Source organism: Schistocerca gregaria, chromosome 2, assembly GCF_023897955.1.
Source record: "Schistocerca gregaria isolate iqSchGreg1 chromosome 2, iqSchGreg1.2, whole genome shotgun sequence".
Taxonomy (NCBI): Eukaryota; Metazoa; Arthropoda; class Insecta; order Orthoptera; family Acrididae; genus Schistocerca; species Schistocerca gregaria.
Window position 1 is genome coordinate 198975747 of NC_064921.1, and position 21204 is coordinate 198996950.

A 21204-nucleotide genomic window follows, 5' to 3' on the forward strand; every position below is an offset into this window, starting at 1 on the left:
TAGTTCTAAGTTCTAGGGGACTGATGACCTCGGAAGTTAAGTCCCATAGTGCTCAGAGCCATTTGAACCAACCACTGGGCGTGGTTAAGTCTGACTTGTTCAGTGCAGAGCAGCTGCATCTGGCCGACACGACACTAACTGGGAAATGCGAGCCTTCCTTTACGCAGCAGTAGCGGTGGAGGTGCCCGCTCACCACTAGGGTTATCAGAGTCCAGTGATTGTAAACCAACAGCAGTAAAGTAGTTATTGAATGTACGAACTACACTCTCCTGCTCCATCTGCGTCTATCTTTGACAGAGAACCGCCACCACACCCAGCCCTCCTGCAACGCCAGTTAAAAATGTATTCACATTAAGCAGTCCGTGTTGATACGTCAACGAAGTGTGCAACTTCGTTCACGTTGTGGTCATGGACACGTCCAATTCACAATAGTACCTTTTTGCCATTACGTTACATCTTCATGTCGACGCATTTTACTGTGTCGATTCCATAAAATGGCCGGCAGGTGTGGCCGTGCGGTTCTAGGCGCTTCAGTTTGGAACCGCTAGGGTCGCAGGTTCGAATCCTGCCTCGGGCATGGATGTGTGTGATGCCCTTACGTTAGTTAGGTTTAAGTAGTTCTAAGTTCTAGGCGACTGATGACCTCAGATGTTGAGTCCCATAGTGCTCAGAGCCATTTGAACCATTTGAACCATACAATGGACTAATATATACACACCGCCTCTCCGCCATGACTTGCGTCTGGAGTAGACTGGTATCGGTTGAACAACCCTTCCATAACAACCACGGTCGGTTTAATTCAGTATCTTATCTACAGTGACGTATGAGATTGAGCTTCAGTTAGCAGGAATGAGGAGGAACTCAGCCATTGCATTGTTGAAGAGGTCAATTTGAAAGTTGTGGAAGCGAAAAGCATGGCAAAATACGCTCACTAAACAGAATGTTAGTCACCTGTTTAATAGAGAACACTTATTGCTCTCGAGTACTGCAGATGCCGTAGAACTGGTACCGTGCATTCATGTAATCCTCCATCACTCAGTTAAATGAAAACTGATCATAATGTTAGGATAGATATAGATAATACAATTACTTTTACGTTGATCTGAAAGTAAAGAGAAAATCTTGCACCTATTAGAATTTCATGTTGCCATACTTAACTGCATTTGTGCTTGTATTGCCAATATACCAGTTACTTCACATTTCATGAACTGTTTCCTGACAGGCACAGAATATACAGTTATGTCGCATTCTGCCGAGTGAAGTGTATGCACAATATCTAAATTAAATATGACATTTACGACTATAACTTTTAGATAACGGTACAGAAGTTCGTTGAATTTTCATTTTGTGTAAACGTCTTTGGATATCTTTGAATTTACTACATCAAAGATTTTTCTGGTTAAAACTTGACAGTAGGTAGTGGGAAATAACGTTTCTAGGGGGTGACTGTATGACAACCCTATTACACAATTGGCGTCAACTGTGTATTTGGCACAAGACACAACATTATGCTCTAGTTGCTGCCTGAGGGGAATATCTAGTAACAGACGGATTGCCTCCAGAGCTCGATGCGTTCATATGTCAATCAGAAAGGAATGAAATTTGGGTATATAACTTACTGTCGGTGACAAGGTCATTAGAGCCAGGACAGAAGCTCAGATTAGGGAAGGACATGGAAGGTACTGGGCACTGTACTTAATGGAGCCATCTCAGCATACAACTTGAGTTATTTTGGGAATCCACGAAATCCTCAAGTGTGGAAGAGCATTTGAACTCTATTCATCGACAGTGGGAGTTCAATGTCTCAACTATTGCACCACTTCATTGATTTTCATCAGAAAGTATTCTTCCAAACAAGGTATTTTTCACTCGTCTCGCTGCTGTCTTCCTGTAGCACTACCATAAATTTTGAAAGATGGCTATAAGTAAATATAGTGACTAATGCATTTCTGCAAAAGTGTTGTACCTGATCAAGAGCTGTAGTATTCCTGTAGGGCGTCACCAGCTTCGATATCCAGTCCACGCCGTCGTCCTGTGGGTGATGCACGACGAAGGTGTCTGCAGGTGGCCAGGGCTGGACAGCTGCCAGCGCTACAAGCACCAACGCCACCTGGCGGATGGCCACTGTACTCCCGCCATGCGATTTCTCCTGGTCACCAGGCATTGCGCTGGCAGGAACACAGGGCTTCCTTCTCTGTGCCAGGCAGCACGAAATAGTGCCCAGGGCCCAGAGGGGCACTACTATTTATGCTTCTTAGCAGATTTCTGTATCACGGAACAAATAAAATTGATTACTAACGATCCATTATAAAAAGCAGATGACTTAAAACTTTCATCAATTAACAGAAAACAAAAGCAGCATATTTTCCACAGAAAAAAAAATGTTTCTTCCCCTGAAAGTTATGAAATATTTTTCTTCCGGAGTTACATGATACAAACGTTGAACTACCTGTGCCAAGAAATTTCTTTTATGCAAAGTAAAAATAGATTACGGTGTTAGTTGGGTCTTACATGTCGGCATGTTAAAGTTTCATACTGACATTATAACACTATTAAAGTGTACCTTGTTTGCATCAATGTACTTGCTGCTGGGGTAACATATCTGTACAGGTGGTATCACAAAGTTATGATTATCACCTTGAAAGAAGTCGAACCATAAAACTTGGTGCTACTATAGTCCTCTACATAGTCAGGCTACAATGTGCCACATTTTTTTCCAATGACGATGAGATTAGATTAGTTATTCATTCCATAGGCCCACAAAAGAGGGGATCCTCCTGGGTGTGGAACATGTCAGACAAACACATTACAAAAATGTAATTAGAAAAACTTGAGTTTCATTAATTTTAATGATCCTAAGTCAATAAACAGTAAAATTATGTACATTAATTAAAATTAAACTTCTAATATTTACAGGTTTAATACTTACATCTGCTTTCATTAAATCCATCATTCCCACAGAAGCTAGTTACTTGGCTATTACAACTAAGTATTGTCAAAAATTAAAGTATAATAAATTTTCATTAAAATCGTCTGCTGCACTTCTTAAGAAATTCATGGATGGAATAGGTGGAGTTGACCACCAAAAATTCTTTTAATGGTTGCTGGTAACTTATAGAAAGTACGCATTGCTGAATATTGGACTCCTTTCTGGGCAAGAGTAAGTGATTTTAAATCTTTATGTATATTGTTCTTATTCCTAGTATTGATAGTGCGTACTAAGAAGTTAGTTGGAAAAAGAGATTTATTATTTACAACAAACTTCATTAAGGAATAAATATACTGAGAAACTGTGGTTAGTATGCCCAATTCGTTGAATAGGTTTCGACTTTTTCTTCTTTCCACTACACATTACTCTTATTATACGCTTCTGTACTCTAAAAATGTTTTCGCGGTTTGTGGAGCTACCCCAAAATATCATACCAAATGACACAATGGAGTGAAAATAAGCAACATATACCAGTTTTTTATATTTATATCTCCTGTGTCTGATATCATTCACATTACAAAAACAGACGTGTTTAGGTGCTTTAGCTTTTCGTTAGTATGTCGCTTCCAACTGAATTTATTATCGAGTTCTAATCCCAAGAATTTTACACACTCAACTTCTCCTATTTCCATGTCATCATATTTTATACACACGCTATAAGGAAATCTCTAGGAAGTTCTGAACTGCATATAGTGGGTCTTTTCAAAGTTTAATGGCTGTGAATTGGCTATGAACCACTTATTAATGTCAGTAAAAATTTAATTAGCTGCCCTTTCAAAAATTTATATTTGATTTGCTATTTATTGCAATGTGTGTATCATCTGCAAATAAGACAAACTTGGCATCTGTTAATGTAACAGATGACAGATCATTAATATATTATTCTACACAGAGTACGATTCTACACAGAGTACGCGAAAGAACTTGCCCCCTTCTAACAGCCGTGTACCGCAAGTCTCTAGAGGAACGGAAGGTTCCAAATGATTGGAAAAGAGCACAGGTAGTCCCAGCCTTCAAGAAGGGTTGTCGAGCAGAGGCGCAAAACTATGGACCTATATCTCTGACGTCGATCTGTTGTAGAATTTTAGAACATGTTTTTTGCTCACGTATGATGTCGTTTTTGGAAACCCAGAATCTACTCTGTAGAAATCAACATGGATTCCGGAAACAGCGATCGTGTGAGACCCTACAAGCTTTATTTGTTCATGAGACCCAGAAAATATTAGATACAGGCTCCCAGGTAGATGCTATTTTCCTTGACTTCCGGAGGTCGTTCGATACAGTTCCGCACAGAATATCAGACCAGCTGTGTGGCTGGATTGAAGAGTTTTTAGCAAACAGAACACAGCATGTTGTTATCAATGGAGAGGCGTCTACAGACGTTAGGGTGACCTCTGGCGTGCCACAGGGGAGTGTTATGGGACCATTGCTTTTCACAATATATATAAATGACATAGTATATAGTTTTCGAAGTTCCATGCGGCTTTTCGCGGATGATGCTGTAATATACAGAGAAGTTGCAGCATTAGAAAATTGCAGCGAAATTCAGGAAGATCTGCAGCGGATAGGCACTTGGAGCAGGGAGTGGCAACTGACCCTTAACATGTTGTTGTTGTTGTCTTCAGTCCTGAGACTGGTTTGATGCAGCTCTCCAAGCTACTCTATCCTGTGCAAGCTTCTTCATCTCCCAGTACCTACTGCAACCTACATCCTTCTGAATCTGCTTAGTGTACTCATCTCTCGGTCTCCCTCTACGATTTTTACCCTCCACGCTGCCCTCCAATGCTAAATTTGTGATCCCTTGATGCCTCAAAACATGTCCTACCAACCGATCCCTTCTTCTAGTCAAGTTGTGCCACAAACTTCTCTTCCCCCCAATCCTATTCAATACCTCCTCATTAGTTACGTGATCTATCCACCTTATCTTCAGTATTCTTCTGTAGCACCACATTTCGAAAGCTTCTATTCTCTTCTTGTCCAAACTAGTTATCGTCCATGTTTCACTTCCATACATGGCTACACTCCAAACAAATACTTTCAGAAACGACTTCCTGATACATAAATCTATATTCGATGTTAGCAAATTTCTCTTCTTCAGAAATGCTTTCCTTGCCATTGCCAGTCTACATTTTATATCCTCTCTACTTCGACCATCATCAGTTATTTTACTTCCTAAATAGCAAAACTCCTTTACTACTTTAAGTGTCTCATTTCCTAATCTAATTCCCTCAGCATCACCCGATTTAATTCGACTACATTCCATTATCCTCGTTTTGCTTTTGTTGATGTTCATCTTATATCCTCCTTTCAAGACACTGTCCATTCCGTTCAACTGCTCTTCCAAGTCCTTTGCCGTCTCTGACAGAATTACAATGTCATCGGCGAACCTCAAAGTTTTTACTCCGTCTCCATGAATTTTAATACCTACTCCAAATTTTTCTTTTGTTTCCTTTACTGCTTGCTCAATATACAGATTGAATAACATCGGGGAGAGGCTACAACCCTGTCTCACTCCTTTCCCAACCACTGCTTCGCTTTCATGCCCCTCGACTCTTATGACTGCCATCTGGTTTCTGTACAAATTATAAATAGCCTTTCGCTCCCTGTATTTTACCCCTGCCACCTTTAGAATTTGAAAAAGAGTATTCCAGTCAACATTGTCATAAGCTTTCTCTAAGTCTACAAATGCTAGAAACGTAGGTTTGCCTTTTCTTAATCTTTCTTCTAAGACAAGTCGTAAGGTCAGTATTACCTCACGTGTTCCAACATTTCGACGGAATCCAAACTGATCCTCCCCGAGGTCTGCATCTACCAGTTTTTCCATTCGTCTGTAAAGAATTCGCGTTAGTATTTTGCAGCCGTGGCTTATTAAACTGATAGTTCGGTAATTTTCACATCTGTCAGCACCTGCTTTCTTTGGGATTGGAATGATTATATTCTTCTTGAAGTCTGAGGGTATTTCGCCTGTCTCATACATCTTGCTCACCAGCTGGTAGAGTTTTGTCAGGACTGGTTGTCCCAAGGCCGTCAGTAGTTCTAATGGAATGTTGTCTACTCCGGGGGCCTTGTTTCGACTCAGGTCTTTCAGTACTCTGTCAAACTCTTCACGCAGTATCGTGTCTCCCATTTCGTCTTCGTCTACATCCTCTTCCATTTCCATAATATTGTCCTCAAGTACATCGCCTTTGTGTAAACCTTCTATATACTCCTTCCACCTTTCTGCCTTCCCTTCTTTGCTTAGAACTGGGCTGCCATCTGAGCTCTTGATATTCATACACGTGGTTCTCTTCTCTCCAAAGGTCTCTTTAATTTTCCTGTAGGCAGTATCTATCTTACCCCCAATGAGATCAACCTCTACATCCTTACATTTGTCCTCTTGCCATCCCTGCTTAGCCATTTTGCACTTCCTGTCGATCTCATTTTTGAGACGTTTGTATTCCTTTTTGCCTGCTTCATTTACTGCATTTTTATATTTTCTCCTTTCATCAATTAAATTCAATATTTCTTCTGTTACCCAAGGATTTCTAGCAGCCCTCGTCTTTGTACCTACTTTATCCTCTGCTGCCTTCACTACTACATCCCTCAGAGCTACCCATTCTTCTTCTACTGTATTTATTTCCCCCATTCCTGTCAATTGTTCCCTTATGCTCTCTCTGAAACTCTGTGCAACCTCTGGTTCTTTCAGTTTATCCAGGTCCCATCTCCTTAATTTCCCACATTTTTGCAGTTTCTTCAGTTTTAATCTACAGGTCATAACCAATAGACTGTGGTCAGAGTCCACATCTGCCCCTGGAAATGTCTTACAACTTAAAACCTGGTTCCTAAATCTCTGTCTTACCATTATATAATCTATCTGATACCTTTTAGTATCTCCAGGGTTCTTCCACGTATACAACCTTCTTTCATGATTCTTAAACCAAGTGTTAGCTATGATTAAGTTGTGCTCTGTGCAAAATTCTACTAGGCGGCTTCCTCTTTCATTTCTTAGCCCCAATCCGTATTCACCTACTATGTTTCCTTCTCTCCCTTTTCCTACACTCGAATTCCAGTCACCCATCACCATTAAATTTTCGTCTCCCTTCACTATCTGAATAATTTCTTTTATTTCATCGTACATTTCTTCAATTTCTTCATCATCTGCAGAGCTAGTTGGCATATAAACTTGTACTACTGTAGTAGGTGTGGGCTTCGTATCTATCTTGGCCACAATAATGCGTTCACTATGCTGTTTGTAGTAGCTTACCCGCATTCCTATTTTCCTATTCATTATTAAACCTACTCCTGCATTACCCCTATTTGATTTTGTGTTTATAACCCTGTAGTCACCTGACCAGAAGTCTTGTTCCTCCTGCCACCGAACTTCACTAATTCCCACTATATCTAACTTTAACCTATCCATTTCCCTTTTTAAATTTTCTAACCTACCTGCCCGATTAAGGGATCTGACATTCCACGCTCCGATCCGTAGAACGCCAGTTTTCTTTCTCCTGATAACGACATCCTCCTGAGTAGTCCCCGCCCGGAGATCCGAATAGGGGACTATTTTACCTCCGGAATATTTTACCCAAGAGGATGCCATCATCATTTAATCATACAGTAAAGCTGCATGTCCTCGGGAAAAATTACGGCTGTAGTTTCCCCTTGCTTTCAGCCGTTCGCAGTACCAGCACAGCAAGGCCGTTTTGGTTAATGTTGCAAGGCCAGATCAGTCAATCAGCCAGACTGTTGCCCCTGCAACTACTGAAAAGGCTGCTGCCCCTCTTCAGGAACCACACGTTTGTCTGGCCTCTCAACAGATACCCCTCCGTTGTGGTTGCACCTACGGTACGGCCATCTGTATCGCTGAGGCACGCAAGCCTCCCCAGCAACGGCAAGGTCCATGGTTAAATGTAATGTATTGCGAATACATAGAAAGAAGGATCCTTTATTGTATGATTATATGATAGCGGAACAAACACTGGGAGCAGTTACTTCTGTAAAATATCCAGGAGTATGAGTGCGGAACGATTTGAAGTGGAATGATCACATAAAATTAATTGTTGGTAAGGCGGGTACCAGGTTGAGATTCATTGAGAGAGTCCTTAGAAAATGTAGTCCGTCAACGAAGGAGGCGGTTTACAAAACACTCGTTCGGCCTATACATGAATATTGCTCATCAGTGTGGGATCCGTACCAGATCGGGTTGACAGAGGAGATAGAAAAGATCCAAAGAAGAGCGGCGCGATTCGTCACAGGGTTATTTGGTAACCGTGATAGCGTTACGGAGATGTTTTAGCAAACTCAAGTGGCAGATTCTGCAAGAGAGGCGCTCTGCATCGCGGTGTAGCTTGCTCGCCAGGTTTCGAGAGGGTGATTTTCTGGATGAGGTATCGACTATATTGTTTCCTCCTCATTATACCTCCGGAGGAATCACGAATGTAAAATTAGAGAGATTCAAGCGCGCACGTAGGCTTTCCGGCAGTCGTTCTTCCCGCGAACCATACGCGACTGGAACAGAAAAGGGAGGCAATGACAGTGGCACGTAAAGTGCCCTCCGCCACACACCGTTGGGTGGCTTGCGGAGTATAAATGTGGATGTAGATGTAGATGTATACACAAGAAAAAGTAGTGGAAAACCACATGTAATTTCTTCCCAGACAGATGACTGTGGAAGTGTTACGTAATGACACCTTTTTTTCTGTTAGTGAGATATGACTGAAACCACTTTGCAGCACTACCAGTGACGCCTTAATATTTTAATTTACTTAAAAGAATGCTGTGAGTCACACAGGTCACAGTATATGCCAGTTGCCTCTAATTTGTTGTCCAATGAATTAAAGACATTTTCACTATAAGTGTTAATAGCCTTCTCAATATCAGAACCCTTAAGAAACACAAACTGTGACTTTGACAGTAAGTTATTTTCACTAAAGTGCTTAAGTAGACGCTTGAGCATAACGTTTTCAAAGATTTTTGAAAAAGCTGGCAGAAGTGAGATCGGTCGGTAATTTGATGGCGTTTCTTTGTCCCCTTTCTTGTGGATAGGTATAGCTTCAGCATATTTAAGCCAGTCCAGGAATGCTCGTGTGATAAGTGGTTGATTACACAAATAACTTAAGATATGACTAAGCTCACCTGAACACTTTTTTAACCTTGTTGATATGTTATCATAACCACTAAAATACTTTGATTTCAGGGACTTTATGATGAAGTCTCAATTTCATTTTATTGAGATTGCTTGTGTCCACTGGTTCCAGATATTCCATTGCATTATTTACTGAACCTGAAAACCCCATGCCAATAGTAATAGAGGCAAAATAATTGTTTAAATGGTTTGCACCACAACATGTGTTTGTTACCAGGGTTTCATTTATTTTTAGAGTTATTTTTTCCTCCTCATTTCTGGTCCTACCTGTCTCTGACTTAATCATATCCCATATTGTTTTTATTTTATTGCTAGATGTATTTATCTACTTCTCATAATGCAGGGGTTTAGATTTCTGGAAAACCCTCTTCAATATTTTGCAGTAATTTTTGTAATGAGCTATAATGCTAGTATCAAAGGTGTCCCTACATATCAGATAGTTTCCTTTTTGTCTCACGTGATATCTTTATCCCTTGTGTGATCCATAGTTTCTTATTACACTTCTGCTTAATTTCAGTTACCTTCAGGGGAGAACAATTGTAAAATAAGATGCTAACTTTATTAGTGAATGTTTTGTATTTTCCATTTGTGTCCTGGATGCTGTAAACAGCCATATAATTAATTTTTTTGAGCAATCTCCTAAATTTCTCAGTTTTTGTCTGTTTTATTGGCCTTCTGTACTCAGTTCTGATAGATGTTTTACCCTGACAATTTTCAAAATTTATCGTTAGGTGTTGCATGTCATGGTCAGATAGCCCATTTACTACTGGTAATGTGGCTTAGTTGCGTAGAATTGTGTATAAAGATATTATCAATGGCAGTCGTAGAATATTTGTATACCCTAGTTGGGAAATTTACAGTAGAAATTAAATTGAATGACAATGTAACTGAAATCAGTAGCTTTTCACCGAATGTGTTTTTCAGGACATCCATATTAAAGTCACCAGCAACCACTAGTTCTTTGTTTTTAATTTTATATGAGACAATAAATCTTCAAGACCGTTTATAAACAGGTTGAAATTTCCTGAAGGTGCTCTGTATGTGGGTACTATTACAAAGGACCTGTTATGAAATTCTGTCTCTGTTGCACACGCTTTTAAGTACTGCTCTAAGCAAAATTTATTAATGTCAATATCCTTAAATTTAAAACTGTTTTTAACAAATGTGGCAACTCCTCTTTTCTCCATATTTTGTCTACAGGAGTAAGAGGCTAACTTAAATTCTGTAAGGTTTAAAATATCTATACCAGTGGTCACTTGATGTTCAGACAGGCAGATTATATCAACTGGGTTCGATGACTCTAATTCATCAATGCACATAAGTAGTTCATTAATTTTACCTCTAAACCCTCGAATATTTTGATGCACTAAAGACAGTTGGCATTTCACATTTACCGAGATTAAATCGGGTGGAAATAAAATTTCTGCTGATTGCTGTAAATTTTTAACCAACAGCTGTGTTCCCTGATCCGATGTTCCAGTAACATGCTGTATGATTTCTTTCTCAAACTGAAGTTTTGTTTCAATATTTACTTCTCTCAGAACTTGACTTCGTTCTGTCCTACCTTTCCTAAAAGAGAAGTTGCTCCAACACCTATGACCACTGGTATATTACCACTTATGGCTGTGCCTCCCCTCCTTACATTTCCTGCTATTAGCCCAGCCAGTTTACCCTTCCCTTTGCTGTTGAGATATAGGCCATGTCTTGCATAATCCCACCTACTGAGAAAATCAACAGGAAATAAACCAATATGTGAAGCCGCACCCGATCCAAGTAGCTGTTGTAACTCCAAATTAACTCCCCCAAGAGAAGAGTTTAGATGTGGTTGGTCATGGCGTCTCAGAACAGACACAAAGTCAACACTGGTATGTCTCGTTGCTGATGCAATCCTTGTCAGGTCACACTCTATGTTGTACCCAGGACCTCTGTCAATACTATTGCCTGGCCCACCCACAATAACCATAGTGTCTTCCTTGATAAAATCTTTACAGAGTGAACCGAAATCCCCTGTCACCTGACTCAGGCCAACACTAGGTTTAGAAAAAATTGTGACCTGGTATTCTGATCCTAACTGGTCCTGCAGAAGTTGGCCTACACCTCTGGCATGTGAACTACCTAACAACAAAACTTTCTTTCACTCTGCTGACTTCCCCACATTCTTATTAAATTTTCTAATGAAAGTTTTTTGTGCCCTCTCTACACCTACCTCTGTCTGAGGCTCATCAGTTTCTAACTGAAGGATCAGGTCAAACTTATTCATCACATTTCACCAAAAAGCTGTCTGACAAAGTTCTAGGTCTGTTCCTCCTGTTACCTGTTGCCACTTACCACTTTTCTTAACCCTTTTCCCTCCTTAACCTGTTCAGATCTTCCCTAGCTTGCTCTAACTGTGCCTGAAGGACAGCAATTTTCCCCTCCTGTTCCACTATTTTCCTATCTCTACTGCATATCCTACAGAACCACTGATGAGTCTGATCCACTTCCCCATTCCCCACGCCGCTACAGTCACCCGAATGGAAAAAAAAGCCATCACACCAAACCGCGGAGCTAACAATTGTGCGGCACGTCAGGCACTTTTCACTCATAGTAAAAATCTTACTTTAGGGAGAATAAGTCAAATTAAATAACTGAAAAACAAGAAAACGCGTTTACGAAAGATTAGGTCTAGTCTCAATCGTATGTAAACAAACTTACTTCAGTGACAATAAGTTAGATTACCGGAAAAAGAAGAAAAACACGTTTACAAAAATTAGGCCTAGTCGCAACTGTATGTAAACAATGATGATATGGTGCTGGCCATGGTTGTAGAGCTCTGCATTTTGCGTATCCACCTCAGAAAACACCTCATCGTGACTCTGGTTTCTTCATCCGTGAAAAGGGGGAGTCATTAAAGAGGCAGTCATTAACGAGGCATCAGTTTAGCAAGCTTTTTCGGAGCAGTTGAAGAAACCAGAGAGTGACATTTGTCATGTTCAAAATGTGCTAAATATTGACAGCTGATCTTTGACTGATTTTCACATTTTATATACTTTCACCGCAAATATGACACGCTTGTGATCAAGCAGCAGGCGCTCCACTTCTATTGTGATTCCATCACCACAGTGAGATGGTCTGCCACTTGGTTCTTCGTCATTCTGACTTGTTTGGCTACAATGGAAGCGTTTGCGCCACCTAACCACCATGTCATGTAGTGGAGCGTTGTTGCTGTACCCTTCCAACAACTCAGAATGGATTGTTGGAGCGTTGTTCTCGTTCAAGAGCAGAATACAAATCATCGGTTGACGCTTCGCTTTATGAATGGGCCGATTTCGTCCCTCTAGCGTCGTATTATGATGCTGCGATGCGGTGATTTCACAGTGTGTGCCAGAAGTATAGAATGTACTTGTAAATCACAACAAAATTAATTAATTACCTTTATTTCTCGAAGTGATAATAAATACTTTATGGCTACCCATAATAAACAAGGTCAATTTAGTGTGTGCATGGAAAAGCAACAAGTTACCCGTTCCTTTAATAGACTTGTAATTTTGTAATGCTTATTTTAAATGTCTGTTTACCATTTTTTTATTAATTCGTATGTTATAGTATACTTTCCAACCATATTGTCTTTAACGACTTGTTCTGTGTCGTCTCTCACTCTGTGTTCTTCATCTGTGTATCTTTCTCTTTATCTCTCTTTTTTACTCATGTCTTAGGAGTTAGTTTAATGTAAACATCCGTGTACTGCTCTACGTCAATTGTTCTCTCTTGATTAAGCTTGGTTTGTTAGTACGACCTGACATATAGTTGTATAGCATCTTTGTTGCGTTAATCTACACATATTCATTTTACTCTTACTTTTACACTGTTTTTGTTTACACTCTCAGTTACAATTACTTAAATTTGCATGATTTGAGTCAGTACATAATGTTACATACTCTGCAAGTTCCTGTTTTGTTTGTGATTACTTGTATGTAGTGATTTAATCATTGTTTTACATGGTTCACTCTGTGCTACACCCACATTAGTTTCGACACAGTGATATGCATCCTTGTACTGTGCACTGAATAGCTGTTGCAACAATCTACACTAATTTGATTCACTTTGTGTCACACTGTTTACAGTCTTTGTTAGTAATATGTGTTTCAACTCAGCCTTTATTAATAACAAGTTGTAATGGAAAATGGCCCTGTATGCTTTACCTTGTGTGGTAGTACTACTCTAAAAATTCCCTGAAATTGTTTATAAGTCTTGCCTATCGATACTTGCTTCAGAATCACACCTTGCCTTCAGTAACACTCTCGTCTTAACCTTATTAGAAGTCCCTTTGCATGATATTACAAGCGTCTTAATGCTCAGTACGCTTGTAATTATAGTCACTCATCTTATGTTATCTGGATTCCTGAGCAGCTATATGATAACGTTAACAAACTTATGCTCACAATTATTCTTTTATAAATCCTTAGTAAGGTATATTTTGGATCACTTGGTGTATTCAATGTGTTTGAATTGGAGTTAGTGTCCCCTTCAGTGCCATTATTTATGTGATGATGTTTCTATGTCGCCGCGCGGAGGGGCCGCACTTAGTGGCCGCGCGGTTTGAGGCGCCATGTCACGGACTGCGCGGCCTCTCCCGCTGGAGGTTCGAGTCCTCCCTCGAGCATGGGCGTGTGTGTTGTTATTAGCGTAAGTTAGTTTAAGTTACTTTAAGTAGTGTGTAAGTCTAGGGACCGATGACCTCAGTAGTTAGGTCCCTTAGGAATACACACACATTTGACAACTTTTTTTTTTCTTTTTTTTACTGTGTCTCTTGAGCCTACATTTCTCTGCTGAAATTTGCTCTGAGCAAGAGGGCTTTGAAAGACGTATGTTGTTTTTGCACCTCGTTCATTGATTATACACTGAAGCGCCAAAGAAGCTGCTACGGTTACAGGTTCGAATCCTGCCTCGGGCATAGATCTGTGTCATGTCGTTAGGTTAGTTAGGTTTAAGTACTTCTAGGTCTAGGGGACTGATGACCTCAGATGTTAAGTCTCATAGTGCTTAGAGCCATTTGAACTATTTTTTTGTTCCGTGAATATCATGAATCCGGTAAAACATCAAATCTCCGACATTGCTGCGGCCGAAAAAAAGATCCTGCAAGAAGGGAACAACGACAACTGAAGAAAATCGCTCAACGTGACAGAAGTGCAATCCTTCCGTAAATTGTGTTCTGGTATGAAATCCAAGGACCCCGCATATCAGCAGGGGACTGCTGAAGCTGGTGAAAGCTCTCTAATGGCGTGGTGCGTGTGCAGTTCGGGCAATATGGGACCCCTGATACGTCTAGATACGACTCTGATACGTGACACGTACGTAAACATCCTGTCTGATCACCTGCATCCATTCATGTCCGTTGTGCATTCCGACGGACTTGTGCAGTTCCAGCAGGACAATGCGACACCCCACACGCCCAGAATTGCTAGAGAGTGGCTCCAGGAACACTCTTCTGAGTTTAAACACTTCCACTGACCACCAAATTGCCCAGACTTGAACATTATTGAGCATATATGGGCATATATTGAGCATATATCCTTGCAATGTGCTCTACTCTCGTACTCTTACTGATTTACGGACAGCCCTGCAGGATTCATGGTGTCAGTTCCTTCCAGCATTACTTCAGACTAGTCGAATCCATGCCACGCCGTGTTGTGGCACTTCTGCGTGCTCGCGGGAGCCCTACACGATATTAGGCAGGTGTACCAGTTTCTTTGGCTATTCAGTGTAGAATCCATTAACTTAACTAGGAATCATGGATTTTTGGGTAATTTAATTGTATGGTGTGATTCTAATGCTCAGAGGATGTGTCTGCATAACCTGCCGTTTCTGATCAGCAATTTATACTCTGAGCCTGTTCACTGCCTTTAATGACAGTATAAGTTTATCTAGATGTTGGGAGGTTTCCAGAATGAGATTTTCGCTCTGCAGCGGAGTGTGCGCTGATATGAAACTTCCTGGCAGATTAAAACTGTGTGCCCGCCCGAGACTCGAACTCGGGACCTTCTGGAAACATCCCCCAGGCTGTGCCTTGGTTGGGGAGGGCTGGGAGTGTCCGTTAGATTTCGTGATACAATGGCAGGATAGGCGCACTAAAATAAAGGAGGAACGGACAGCGTCACATTCCTGTGTGGCCTACGTCACTAGCAGTGCGTGCACGGATGGGGAAACGGTCGTTCCCCATACATTTTTAGGCGAGGGGTTTCACCGGCTCTTCCGATTTCTCGAGAGCAGCTACTCGGAACAACTGGTAGATTTATCTGTGAGCAAGGGCGCCAGAAGGATGCATTCATGTGCGCTCTACTCGAGCTCTGATTGGACTAGACCGTCACGCCGAAAAATATGACAGGTGATTGGTCAATTAGGACAGCAAAAAACGCAGGCATGGAGCTGTCTTTTTCGTTGGCTAGGAGCTAGATACCTTTGAGGCCTTGGAGAGAGCAAATTCAGATAGCCATGCGATCTCAGAGTGAGCAGTCAGACAGTTATGTTGTTGTATCAAGTTCAGTCAGATTGTGTTAGGGGAGAAATAGAGATGATGAAGAATAGATTTGATGCAAAGAACAATAAGATAACTATTCGAATTTGTAGGGAGTAATTTCGATGCTGAGAGTATCAGACTGGTATTGAGAGCCGCATAAAACAGATTTTTGTGGGCTGCAGCAGGTGGCTGTTGGATGACAACAGTCATTGCTGCAATGTGGAGCTGCTTCAGTCAGCAAGCTGAAATAGTAAGAAAGATGCAATCTTTATGTAAATTGACGGAGGGGGGGAGGGAATGAAAAGGAAGGACCTAATGATATAAGCTGTGAAGGGACTTTATGCGGAATCAGTGGCGACGAGTGAAAATCTGTGTCAGATCAGGACTCGAACCTGGGATCTCCTGGCACTGCGCCACCCACACACAGTGGTTATCGCATATGGGGAGAGTATCTTGGCACGCTCCCTGGCCAGTCATATTCCCACCTAGCGCTACCTATCCGCAATCCCCATAGATATTCTCCATGCTAGCTAATTTTAGATTCCGCTGGAGGTCGAACGTAAACGTGGATCTGCACTGAATGTTGTGGATTCATTGCCCATCGAGGCGAATCAGTTCCATAAATATGTGGTGTCTATTCTTTCAGAAATGTCCAAAAGAACAGACAGTACGCGTTCATTACAGATGTAGTTGTAAGCATAGCTAGAGTAGAATTTTAGGCCCCAGTGTAACTAATATCTTCCTCAGTATATCACCTTTGCTCTCCAGGACTTCACATACATAATGAGTAAATTTAGAGTTTTCCTACAGATCGTGTAAACGTTCGGCTTGCTCTTTCACGAAAGAATGGTCCATCTTGCTGTTGTCTACCAAGGCTTTAATTAGCGGTGCTGTAACTAGCCATTCCACGATTGTATCTTATGTAACGCGCAGTAATTCTCCACAGTTCTGTAGTCCAATACAATGAAATCGTTCTAGAGAATTTTGATAAATGTCATAGTTTGCAATGTTCCTTTTTAATTTGCTAGTCCCAACATCATCATAGTCGGTAGTATAAATCAGAAAGGGGCAAATGACATCCAGTGATCAAGTAACCGTCTCCATAAGGCTGTACCGAGTTAGAGCTACCGTGCACATGGTTAGATTCAGAATTCTCTGCCTTAATTTCGGGGCTTAGACAATTCATTTTGGATAGAACCCAGTATGACCAGTGAACTTATAGTTGATGGCCATTCAAAATTAAAAAAGGTGAGATATCAGATTAGATACGTTGATAATGTGTTATTGTAGGACAGGAACAATCAGCTGTGCTAAGTTACAAATCTTTATCAATGATAAACCCCAGATATTGCCAATGACTTATACTACCAGTAGTCTGATTAAACCAACCAGTACCTTTCAACGTCAACACCACTATCTGATGTACGATAATCACTGTACAATCTAACGCGTTTTCAAATGTATTATTAAAAAGATAAAAACTTAACATACCAATATATTTAAAATAACAAAGTGACTACCATATCTCCTCTACTCTCCCACCTGCGAAGAAAATTATGAACACCACATTAGATCCCCCTTCAAGCTAAGCAGCTTTTGGTTGAAAGATTTTCTTCTATCACTAAAATGGCTTAGTTATCCAGGCGTCCTGTCTTAGTTGCCTCGCCCTTTATAATGTTAATATATTTAACTGAACTGAACTGAGTCGTACTCCAGTCAGCGATGAATCTCGTGGACGTCGGTCGTTGTCCCAAAATAATATCGATGCTGTTCTCAACATGACTGAAGTGCGTTGACATGAGACTTATCGTGAGATAGCGCCAAGGGAGGGCACCATTGGGAAAAACAAGCCTAATCAGGTTGGTCAAAAACAGCAAAGAGCCAGAGCGTATCAAAAACTTTCCTCGACGCAGACACCCGCCAGTGTCTGAAACGTGTTGAGGGAGCTATGTCGCATTTCCTAAGAGGTAAGTACCTCATGATGGTGGCTTCACGTGACCGCCGGTCTCTCCCGAGGTCAGGTCATTAAAATTATTTTTGTGGGTTTACTTCAAAGGACACGTACAGGCAGCAGCAGCCAATGACATTTCTGCTCTTCGTGCACGAGTCAACGAAGCAATTAGAACTTCTGTGTCCTGACTAATCGACTCACCGTCGTACAGCTTAATGCACTAAGGACAGACTATAAGCGTCATTTAAGAAGAGATATTTCGAAATTCAACCTCTAAATAGGAGATGTGGGGTGAAAGGATTTTTGAAAATATGGCGCTATTAAGGCAAATCTGAAGCTAGACATACGAAAATTGGTATTTCATTTCTCAGACAGGAAGATAGAAATAAGTGTTTCAGCATCTTTGGAAATTCAGCCCCTATGCGGGTGCAATAATGGGTGAAAATATTGCGTTATGTACGAATTTTCAAGGATAATTCTATGAAAATTTGAATTCTCGATTACAAAATTAAAAAATGTGCTTCACTGTTTTTGGAAATTTAACCCCTACAGAGGTGAAATAAGAGAAACGGGGTTTTCATGGAAAAAGTTCATTATGCAAGGATTTTTGAAGGTAAATCTATGAAAATTGGTATTTTACTTGTTGCTTAGCAGTAAAAAAAACTTGTTTCAGTGTTTTTGGAAATTCGACTCCCTAAGGGAGTGAAATAGACGACCGAGTGTTTTAAGACAATAATTCATTACATTAAAAAAATTAAAGCTAAATATATGAAAACTGGTATTTCACTTCTTGCTTAGGATCGAAGAAATATATGTTACGAGAGGAAAGTTACTAAGGAAATATCACCAAAAGAATAAAAGAGACATGATTATCAACAAATCTTGGACTCCAACTACCAGAATCGCTTTTTCGTCAGAATTACATTCGGAAAAGACCATGCTTCTATGGACGGTGTTAATTAGAGTGAAAAGTTTTGGAGATGTTGCGATTTGTGAGCAACATAAAATTCGATTAAAGAGAAAGAGAACAAAAAACTGCAAACCATACAGCCTATGCGAGCGAAGGTGCGGGCGCTAAGCTAATAGAGAATAATTCCAGAGCTACTGTACGTTCATATAAACCAGTATGTTCTCTCTCACTCTTTCTCTCTCTCTCTCTCTCTCTCTCTCTCTCTCTCTCTCTCTACTAGTTTTCAAGCTATGACTTTTTTAAATGATAGCAGAACTTCATGAACATCCCGTATTCGTACGTGTTGAGAACTAAGCAGCCATCAACTATTTCTGTGTTCCAAGGTGAACTGAACCTAAAATAAGTTGTTTGCTAGCGAAGCACCTTCAAAAAACAATAGATGGTTGTTTCGTTGACTGCACTGGACATCTCACGAGGATCGGAGAATATTTCATTCTGAATGATATACAACAATTTGTTTACATAAGTGGTCGATCAAATCACGAAAAAGCCCGAAATCGCTGCATCATTCATCACCACAATGCCAATTAGTCAAGAAGTTGATTATCTGACGGAAGTAGAAGGGGAATATATGTGTAACTGTCAGCTTCCCTTCATTTGTCGCATAACGACTTAATTTAGTTCCCTTACGCCAATGGGAAAACGCAAAGACACCGACTTTCATTATATCGAGAAGCTGTTGAATTGTTCTGAAACCATGGGTCTGATATCAGAGTCGAAATTTTTTCCCAGGACTGGTTTGAATGCACGCAAAAGGATACACATTTCAGATGCCAGTGTTCGGCTAAACATTAAAGGGATTCGTCCCAGAAATGTTTCTCTTACATTTATTTTCTAAAATCTCGTTTAATACTTTTCTTAAATTTTAACCGGCTATTGACTGTATGCAAAAACAGAGGGCCCGAATTTCGTGGACTGCACTGACTTGGAGAAAATGCCACAGGACCACTGAAAATTTAATCTGAGTGATGATCAGAGAAATGAACTTAGAGAAACTTAGAAACTTTGAATAACTGGTTTTGCGGATGGAATGTGTGAATATTCTTCAACTTTCACAAGACTTTCCATAGAAATAAAATTAGACGGGGGTAATGAGTAGTCAAACTGAAATGAAAAGGAACCTTAGGACATTATGCAATAACAAGGATTTTTTGCTGTGTGTGATGTGATTGAGCTGCCCTCTGCCCACAGGTTTTATTCAACCACAACAATTTCAAAAAGCATGTATGAGATTTTCGTATTTTCTCGTTCGCTACATGCAAACTACTAATCCTACAGAAAAACTGAACATGACATCTTTGTAGTAAATTTAATGTAGTTAAATTTCGTACTGGGATATGCTTTCTCTTAAGGCCACATTTTTCGAGTTATTCAAGAAAAACGCGTTAGGCGGTAGGTTTTGTATGTTCTTCTTGAATAATTTGAAAGCCATGGCCTCATACCTCAGTACAAAATTGAACTACGTAAAATTTCTTACGAAAAAATCCTGTTCATTTGTTTTTGTAGGACAAATAGTTTATGCAAGAATATCAAAATCTGCATATGGCATTTGGAGGCGTTGCGGGTTGCATAAAAACTTTAGGTAGGGGCAGCTGAATCACCCTGCATAGTGATCTGTACATCTCTGGAGCCATAATCGAACTTAAGAGACTGCCTTGTAAACAGCTCTACGCATCGTGTAGTTACCTCAGTAATTTCGCATTGCCTCGGCTACTATCTAGACTCCTACACAGTACATGTTCCAGAAGTTGTACATTTTGAATAGATTTACTACTGCTTCTTATATGCTGATAATGCCAGTGTATGGTCCTAATAAGCAGTCATTATTTTTCGAACAAGACTCAATTATTAAACAGCTCCTAAAGCTTATTAGTAAACTGGCGTTCTTCCTTCTTATGAAGTGCCATTCTCGCTAACCCCTTATTGTCAATCTGTTAGAGATACCAATCCCTGTGAGTTGCACAGTAATATTGCTGGACCTATTTCTGAAACACGTAAGAGAAGTGGCATTTATATCTTCCACAGTTAGACAATTTCACTTCTTTATTGCGTTATTTCTGTCGGGACTTAATATCGCACCATTTCGTTCTACATTGAATAGGCATGTAAACTGAATAACAATGCCTGTTCGTAATAACAAAACGGTTCAAATGGCTCTGAGCACTATGGGACTTAACTTCTGAGGTCATCAGTCCCCTAGAACTTAGAAGTACGTAAACCTAACTAACCTAAGGACATCATATACGTCCATGCCCGAGGCAGGATTCGAACCTGCGACCGTAGCGGTCGAGGGGTTCCAGACTGTAGCGCCTAGAACCGCACGGTCACTCCGGCCGGCCGTAATAACATGCATTCAGCTTCTGAGATTCGACAGTGGCGCTACATGCAAACTATGAATCCTACAGGGTATTTTCGTTGGCAGTGTAAATGCTGCTTATTAATACGTTTTTTATTTAATTATCTGGCAGTATAAACCTGACCAACAATTATTATACTTCCAGATGCTCTTTATGTGAGAGACTGGAGCAGAACTCATTTCAGTTACATCTACTGGAATTGTAATATTCGCGTTGAGAAATGTATTGACGCAGAGTAAACACTCCGTAAGAAGATATCGAGTTCTTTACGCGTTTTTGCATTTGAAATTAGCCTACTAGCTATTAACGCAAGAGTT

General features: G+C 40.4%; 1 protein-coding gene across 1 annotated transcript in view; it reads right to left on the reverse strand.

Annotated features, from left to right (window-relative positions):
• The window catches only part of LOC126336683 (uncharacterized), an 82590-nt gene that overhangs the window by 31274 nt on the left and 30112 nt on the right, over window positions 1-21204 (reverse strand). The window contains exon 2 of the mRNA XM_050000632.1: window positions 1967-2265. Coding sequence (XP_049856589.1) covers window positions 1967-2164 — 198 coding nt within the window. The 5' untranslated portion in view covers window positions 2165-2265. The remainder of the gene's footprint in view (window positions 1-1966; window positions 2266-21204) is intronic.